The 8,935-nt window shown below is 44.9% G+C and overlaps 1 protein-coding gene across 1 annotated transcript; it reads left to right on the top strand.

The window, feature by feature from the left end:
- Positions 1-1,149: 1,149 nt before the first annotated feature.
- Positions 1,150-5,834, top strand: UBB (ubiquitin B). The gene is made up of 2 exons (XM_070735433.1): positions 1,150-1,660; positions 3,855-5,834. Exon 2 carries the CDS (start codon positions 3,862-3,864, stop codon positions 5,689-5,691), a length of 1,830 nt encoding a protein of 609 aa, XP_070591534.1. The 5' UTR covers positions 1,150-1,660; positions 3,855-3,861; the 3' UTR covers positions 5,692-5,834.
- Positions 5,835-8,935: the final 3,101 nt, after the last annotated feature.

Below are 8,935 nucleotides of genomic sequence, written 5' to 3'. Positions count from 1 at the left end.
TCGGTCGGCATGAGCTTAAATGGACTCTGGGGGATGACAGAAGACAGGAAGGCCTGGAGGAATGTTGTCCATGGGATCACAATGGGTTGGACACGACTTCTCAACTAACAACATACGTAGTAATGCCAGTTTTGTTCTCTACTCCTTCCTCAGTTAGAGAGACAAATTTTTGGGAGAGATCCAAGGAGGAAACACTTGCAGCCAACAGCATAAACACAAGATTGGATTTCAGATGCCTTTTGCCTCTTGAAAAATAATAAAGCCCTCCAAAGAAGCAAACAAGTTCAGTCTCAGACTTCCCTCTTCCTGGAGGAGAGGAAAAACAAGATTTTCCAGGAACAGAACTAGAGCAGTCAGGGAGAAAAACAACCTTTAGCAGCTCTGTTGTTGGCTTCCATTTGTTTTTGAAACCAAATCTGGTTGATAAGACTCAGTCCTTTTAAAACTTTATCACATGAGGGCCTTAAGAAAAGGCTCCTTGGAGTCTTTTTTCCTTTTATATTCTGTTTCTTTCCTTCTTATCTTTTTTGTTTTCTCATCTTTTATTTCTTCTTTGTTCACATCATTTTCCTTTTCTCATTTCCCTTCCTTTTTTCATTTTTCCTTCTTGTCTTTTCCCTTCCTTTTCATTTTTCCCCTTTTTTATTTTTATTCCTTCCCCTTTTCTTCATTTTCCCCTCTTTTCCTTCCTTTCCTTCCTTCTCCTTTTTCCCTTTCTCATCTTCCTTTCCGTTGTTTTGTTTTTCTAGGTTAATGCTTTTTTAAAAAGGTATTATATGGTATCCCCAAAATAGCAGGGACAGAAGGAGAAAAAAACACCTTGAACCCAAAATATACTGTTTTTTAACTAAAAAGTGTTTTAAGCATACCCCCTCTTTTCTTACATTGTTTCACTCTTGATCAGTGATTAAAGGCCTCAGAGACATTTTCCCGCCCTTTGCCCCTCAAAACAGCCCTACTCCCCCAGCCCCCACAGACTTGGTTCTTCTACGCATGCGCCTTAGGCCGTCAGCCTCCCTTTCTCCTGCCTACCCTTTCTCGAAATCTGCTTCTCAGGGACCGAAGGCCTTAGCAACAAGAATGACCTCACTGCGCACCAATCAGAGGTGGCCTTCGCTGGGATATTGTTCCCCTCCCTTCTAATCACCCAGGCGCAAGAGGCCCGATCTTTCCAGAGCTTTCCTATCGATTGCTTCTTGCAGAAGCCAATCAGAGCCCGTTCTTTCTGTATCCAACCAATGGCGACCCAGCAAGGTTTTAGCTCCACCTCTTGATTTCGTAGAATTATTCTTCCGACGACAAGGGACTTTTTACTTCCATTTCATATCCTTCCGCTCTTCACTGCCTCCACCTAACCCTTTTCGGAGACCGGTATTAATAGAGAAACCTATATCGTTTAATTTATTATTATTTTTATTTGTTCGTCGAATGAGAGGCAAACGAGGCACAAAATCTGCTCTTTAGGGCGTCCTCGGGAGGGACTCTTTCTTCACGCGGAAGGATATTAAAGCGAACTGAAGGGTGGGGCGACCGAGGCAGAATCCTATAAATGCTAGTGACGCGGCGCTTGGCGGGCAGTTGCGAAGAAAAAAGTTGCTGAAGGTTGGTTGTGTTGTCACCGCGCCATTATTTATTTCCTCCTGGCTCCCTGAGTGAAGCGGTAAGCTGACGAAAAACAGATGATTTAACGTTCCTCTTCGTAATTATTAGACTTTTATCTCCCCGTCTTTATTCGGGGATATTTTAGCGGCTCCTGTTCGGCCGGGGCTCGGGGTGGCGTCACTGTTGCCATTGTGGCGAGGCGCGGGCTCGTGAGGAGGGCCCTGAGTAAGCCTCGGAAGAGGAGATAGGGTGGCTCCGTAGTGGTGGGGGCGGCTGAAGGGAAGGGAGGGAGGCTCGGAGATGCCGCTTTTGACGCCCGAGAGACCACCGTTTAGCAAAGGGGGGTTCTGAGGGGGAAAAAATTAAAGACGGCTTCCCGGTAAACACGTCGGCCTCCCAAAGCCTTTCGGGAAGGCAGCGGCGTTCTGTTTAGTTATGGATTTCGACGATTTGGTCCCTCTCCGCGGACCACCTTAGGCTGCCTTAGCCTCGGCTTCTCTGTAGGATTTCCTCCCAGGCGGCTGTAAGTGAGCCTTCCCTCCCGCCCGGCGCTCGTTTACTTGGCGTTAATGAGGACTTGTCCTCGTGAGGGATTTGTAGTTGAACCCGTTTGAAAGGGGAGGAGGAAGAGGGGGCGGTGGATTGGGGTGTTTTTCCTTTCGAAAATCAACCTCTCGCTAGCATTTGTCCCATTAATTTAATTCAATTTGTATGCCGCCTAACTCTCTAGGGACTCTAGATAAGAGTGTTTTTAACCTGAGCGAAAATTATACGTTGTATGCAGTAGATGTTTGGAAGAGTAGTAGATGCTTGGAACAAACTTCCAGCAGATGTGGTTGGCAAATCCACAATAACTGAATTTAAACATGCCTGGGATAAACATATATCCATCCTAAGATGAAATGCAGGAAGTAATATAAGGGCAGACTGATGGACTATGTGATTTTTTTTTCTGCCAATCTTCTATTTCTATGTTGCTTATAAATAAGGGGCAATGAATTCAAATCAATTCGAAACTTGGATTTCTAAATGAACTGAGCAGCTATTTGATACATTAGCACTGGAGTCATAGGTGAAATTGGAAGTATGGAAATGTGATAAGGAAAAATACAGCAGCTTTTTCTTTGTCCCTTTTATATATCTACCTTTATAGACCTCTACCTGTCTCAATATACTGTATCTACCTAGCCCCCCCTCTACTTTATATCCCTTCCTCTCCCCCCCTCCTTCTATATATTCCCATATACATCCTAGTTGGGGCAATTTGTGAGCAGCCCCAGTCCTCAGAGAGGGGGCATACAAATCCAATTACAGTACAATATGTTTTGCTGCACTGTTCCTTGATAAGATTACAAAAGGTGTGATATCTTGAAGATACAATCCTTGCTAGTGCATCAGTCTTCGGGGCGGCATCTAATAAATAATAATCATTCAGATCTGTATTTTTGAATTTAGAGCTGGGGGTGGTGGGATCAAGGCACAGGATGTTCCTCAACTTATGCCCACATTCCCGAAACTTCTGTGGTTAAGATGTTGGCATTTTGCCTCATTTGTACTCTTTTTGCCACAGTTGTGAAGTGAATCACTTCAGTTGTTAAGTGAATCTGGCTTCCTCCCCTCACCTGACAGCTACAGTCATAAGTATGAGTCAGTTGCCAAGTACAGTATCTGCATTTGGATCACATGATCCTGGAGGTGCTGCAGTGGTCCCAAGTCACACTTGCTAAATGAGCTGTTTGTAAATTGAGGACTTCCTGTACTTAGGAACATAATTGAGCCATATGAATATACAGTATACAAGATAGTCCTTGATTTAGGAGTACAATTTAGTCTGAAATTTGTGTTGCTAAATGAGACATTTTATTAAAGCAAGATTTCCCCCTGTTTTACTACCTTTTTACTAAATTCAAAGAATGCAAAGCTTGGATTTCTAAATGAAATGGGAAACTATTTAATACATTAGCACTGGAGTAATGGGCAAAATGGGAAGTATGGAAATATGAAAAGTAAAAATACAGCAGCAGGAAAATATATACTATAATACCTTAAAATATTTCATATTTATGATAGGTTCTTTGGATATAGGGTGGAACAGTATCTACTATAGTGCAGTTGATATGAATGATTAAAGTGGATGCTTTATTATTTCAAAATGCAGTTTTGAATGTTTTTGTAAAGTTGGGTTTCTGTATATTTAGAAATTTGTATTCTGATGCAGGCAGCTCTAATTTTTCCATGCTATGTCATTGCAGATAAAAAATGCAGATCTTTGTGAAGACCTTGACTGGCAAGACCATCACCCTGGAGGTGGAGCCCAGTGATACCATTGAGAATGTGAAGGCCAAAATCCAGGACAAGGAAGGCATTCCTCCAGACCAACAGAGGTTGATCTTTGCTGGCAAGCAATTAGAAGATGGACGCACCCTCTCTGACTACAATATCCAGAAGGAGTCCACCCTCCACCTTGTCCTGCGTCTGAGGGGAGGCATGCAGATCTTCGTGAAGACTTTGACCGGCAAGACCATCACCCTGGAGGTGGAGCCCAGTGACACCATTGAGAATGTGAAGGCCAAAATCCAGGACAAGGAAGGCATTCCTCCAGACCAACAGAGGTTGATCTTTGCTGGCAAGCAATTAGAAGATGGACGCACCCTCTCTGACTACAATATCCAGAAGGAGTCCACCCTCCATCTTGTCCTGCGTCTGAGGGGAGGCATGCAGATCTTCGTGAAGACCTTGACCGGCAAGACCATCACCCTGGAGGTGGAGCCCAGTGATACCATTGAGAATGTGAAGGCCAAAATCCAGGACAAGGAAGGCATTCCTCCAGACCAACAGAGGTTGATCTTTGCTGGCAAGCAGTTGGAAGATGGACGCACCCTCTCTGACTACAATATCCAGAAGGAGTCCACCCTCCATCTTGTCCTGCGTCTGAGGGGAGGCATGCAGATCTTCGTGAAGACCTTGACCGGCAAGACCATCACCCTGGAGGTGGAGCCCAGTGATACCATTGAGAATGTGAAGGCCAAAATCCAGGACAAGGAAGGCATTCCCCCAGACCAACAGCGGTTGATCTTTGCTGGCAAGCAGTTGGAAGATGGACGCACCCTCTCTGACTACAATATCCAGAAGGAGTCTACTCTCCATCTTGTCCTGCGTCTGAGGGGAGGCATGCAGATCTTCGTGAAGACCTTGACGGGCAAGACCATCACCCTGGAGGTGGAGCCCAGTGACACCATTGAGAATGTGAAGGCCAAAATCCAGGACAAGGAAGGCATTCCCCCAGACCAACAGCGGTTGATCTTTGCTGGCAAGCAGTTGGAAGATGGACGCACCCTCTCTGACTACAATATCCAGAAGGAGTCTACTCTCCATCTTGTCCTGCGTCTGAGGGGAGGCATGCAGATCTTCGTGAAGACCTTGACGGGCAAGACCATCACCCTGGAGGTGGAGCCCAGTGACACCATTGAGAATGTGAAGGCCAAAATCCAGGACAAGGAAGGCATTCCCCCAGACCAACAGCGGTTGATCTTTGCTGGCAAGCAGTTGGAAGATGGACGCACCCTTTCCGACTACAATATCCAGAAGGAGTCCACCCTCCACCTTGTCCTGCGGCTGAGGGGAGGCATGCAGATCTTCGTGAAGACCTTGACCGGCAAGACCATCACCCTGGAGGTGGAGCCCAGTGATACCATTGAGAATGTGAAGGCCAAAATCCAGGACAAGGAAGGCATTCCTCCAGACCAACAGAGGTTGATCTTTGCTGGCAAGCAGTTGGAAGATGGACGCACCCTCTCTGACTACAATATCCAGAAGGAGTCCACCCTCCACCTTGTCCTGCGTCTGAGGGGAGGCATGCAGATCTTCGTGAAGACCTTGACCGGCAAGACCATCACCCTGGAGGTGGAGCCCAGTGATACCATTGAGAATGTGAAGGCCAAAATCCAGGACAAGGAAGGCATTCCTCCAGACCAACAGAGGTTGATCTTTGCTGGCAAGCAGTTGGAAGATGGACGCACCCTCTCTGACTACAATATCCAGAAGGAGTCCACCCTCCATCTTGTCCTCCGCCTGAGAGGAGGCATTTAGATGTCCTGAACAATTTTCAAGTTGCCAGTAAAATTGTTTGCACTGTAGCAGTATAATGGCTTAATATTGTAAGGTTAATGCAAGTTTCCAGTAACTGCTAGACTGTTTGTGTCAATGCTAATAAAGTTTTCTGTTGCACATTATTCCTTAGTAACTCTTTCTTAATGTCCGTTGTTCTGTCATGGAAATATTAAAAACTTTGAGACACACTGCAGATTAAGATTAGATGGTTTGCAGAAAGTATTCTACCTAGAGATCACATTTACTATGGCACAAATCCTTGTGTGCTTTGCATTGCTGGATGGATCAATTCTTTATACGGTATATGGTATTGCCACAATTAGGTTTACATATAGTGTTGGTTATGACCTATAAAGCCCTTCATGGCATCGGACCAGAATATCTCCGGGACCGCCTTCTGCCGCACAAATCCCAGCGACCGGTTAGGTCCCACAGAGTTGGCCTTCTCCGGGTCCTGTCAACTAAACAATGTCGTTTCGCGGGACCCAGGAGAAGAGCCTTCTCTGGTGGCCCCAACCCTCTGGAACCAGCTCCCCCCAGATATCAGAGTTGCCCCCACCCTCCTTGCCTTTCGCAAGCTCCTTAAAACCCACCTCTGTTGTCAGGCATGGGGGAATTGAGATATTCCCTTCCCCCTAGGCTTATAGAATTTATACATGGTATGTTTGTATGTATTAGTGGTTTTTTAAATTGGGGATTTTTAGATTATTTTAATATTAGATTTGTTTACATTGTCTTTTTTATTGTTAGCCGCCCCGAGTCTTCGGAGAGGGGCGGCATACAAATCTAATAAATAAATAAAATAAAATATAGGTCTTCATGAAATGGCTGATGAATTGTTTCAAAGTTGAGAAAAGTTGGTATTTCTGTTCTGGATCTTTACTCTTGGGGAACAGCAAAATGTAATAAGTAATTTCACTAATGAATTAGCAACACCACTCTGGTAGCCATAACTCCTATTTCTACAGAAAAAGGAGCAACAATTGCCTTGTGATGAAAACACAGTGATGCTTTTGTTTTAAACGTTTTGCTTGCTTGTCGGAATTGGAACTTCTTAGTTTAAGCAGCAAAATGTTTGAATTGACAAAAGGAATCCAGTTGCCAACTGAACTTCAGAAGACATTACCAGGATGACTGAATCTTCATCAGCATTAAGATCCATCCAGTTTTGAAGTTCTGGTTCCCCCCACCTGCAGTTAGGCATTTACGGCTGCCTGCAGTATCATGTGACCATGTTTTATGACAGTTTTGTCAAACTAAATGTTTCTGGGTTTTGGCAAATCTGATTGCTTTAACTTATGTTTGCATAGCCACCACAAGCCAAAACGAGGTGCATCACACAGCTACAGGACTTAGCCTTATATACCGCTGCACAGTGCTTTCCAGCCCTCGGCTGTTTACAGAGTCAGCATCTTGCCCTAACAATTGATCCTCACTTTATGTAGGAGAGCCGAGTCAACTTTGAGGCAGTTGATCGAACTGGCAGTGAGTGGTGAGTTAGCATGCAATACTAGATTTTAACCACTGCACTGAACAAAAAGAAGTCGTCTGGGGCAGCGTCAGGACTATAGGGTGGGTGGGGCAGCGTTGGCACCTGGTATTTGGCCAGGAACTCGCGGACTCGTAAGCGCGTTGTGGTAAGGTGCATTTTTGTCCATAGAAGAGATCCAATCAGCTGTGATGAAGACCTTGTGGGATGTCCCCAAAGATGCCTACCAGGGCACGTACCGGTCATGGCAGAGTCACTGGAAAAAATGTGTAGAGGCCCAAGGACAGTACTTTGAAGAATTTTAAGTGTTTCTGCAAATCTGTTCAATAAATTACTTAAAAAATAATTGCATTATTTTTGGAACGCACCCTGCATATAGCATGGAAAGCAATCTTCCTTGTTTTACACATTTCTTGCATGTGCTGTTTGGACACAAAAATCGAAGCAAAAGGCATCAAACCACTAGTGCAGCAGCATCACCAGGACGGAAGTTCTCATAACCATTTTTAGCAAGTCATAAAAGAACGTTTTTAAACTTGAAGTACACAAGCAAAAGGGTAAGGAAGAAAGGTCTAGAATGAATTTGTAAACAAAGTAAAAACGCCAAAATCTCATTAAGATTATCTACCACTCAACACTGAAGCTCAAAAACAATTTAAACCTGTAATGGTGAACCTATGGCATCTGCCACAGGTGATATGTTGAGCCATATCTGCCGGCACATGAGCCGTTGCCCTAGGTCAGTTCCAGCGTGCATGCTTGTGCATGCTGGCTGATTTTTTGCTCATGGAGGCTCTGGAAGGGCATTTTCGGCCTCCAGAGCACCTTCAGATTTGTGGGAGATTTTTGCCCTCCCCAAAGCCTCCGGAGCCTCGGAAGGGCAAAAAAATGGGCCTACGGCAGGGGTGGGCAATTAATTTTGCTGCGGAGCCGCATGAGAAATTGGGATGGTTTTAGAGGGCCGGACTAATATAATTAACTCAGTTCTACCCAATACTGTATATTATTGGGTAGAACTGAGTTAATTATATTATAAATTATATATATAATTATATATATTATATATTTCTCCTTTCCTTCCGTCCTTCCTTCCTTCCTCTAGGCGGATGGGCCACATGCGGCCCCTGGGCCGCCAATTGCCCAGGTCTAACCTACAGTGTCCACTGGAAATCATAAAATAGGGGAGTAGGGGAGCATGCGTGCATGCTCAGGGGTGGTAAGAGTGGGGGCTTTGAATTATGGGTGAGTGCACGTGCACGATTTCGGTACCCAAGGAAAGAAAGGTTCACCACCACTGCTTTAGACCATTTCAGACAAGTGTCTGTCCAATCTTTTAAAAACCTCCCGTGATGAAGCACCCACAACTTGTGGCAACTTCTGTTCCACTGTATAATTGTCCTCCCTGTTGTGAAGTTTCTCCTTAATTCCAGGTTGCTCTTCTTCATGAGTTTCCATCCATTGCTGCTACTCCTGCCTTCAGGAGCTTTGGGGAATAAGTCGACCCCCAAGTCTTTTTTGTAGCAGCCCCTCCAATATTGGAAAATGCTATCATGTCTCCCCCGGTCCTTCTTTTCATTAAACTAGCCATGCCCAGTTCCTGCAACCGTTGTTCAGATACTTTAGCCCAGAGGTCTTCAAACTTTAAGACTTGTGGACTTCAACTTCCAGAATTCTTCAGCCAGTGTAGCTGAGGTTGAAGTCCACAAGCTGTGCTGGCTGGAGAATTCTGGGAGT

The sequence above is a fragment of the Erythrolamprus reginae genome, chromosome 1 (assembly GCF_031021105.1).
Source record: "Erythrolamprus reginae isolate rEryReg1 chromosome 1, rEryReg1.hap1, whole genome shotgun sequence".
Classification (NCBI taxonomy): domain Eukaryota; kingdom Metazoa; phylum Chordata; class Lepidosauria; order Squamata; family Dipsadidae; genus Erythrolamprus; species Erythrolamprus reginae.
The sequence above is the reverse complement of the archived record's forward strand: the minus strand, read 5'-3'. Positions and strand labels throughout refer to the sequence as shown.

Excerpts from the sequence above, each read along its gene's own strand:
- UBB (XM_070735433.1), top strand. The coding sequence starts at position 3,862 with ATGCAGATCTTTGTGAAGACCTTGACTGGCAAGACCATCACCCTGGAG.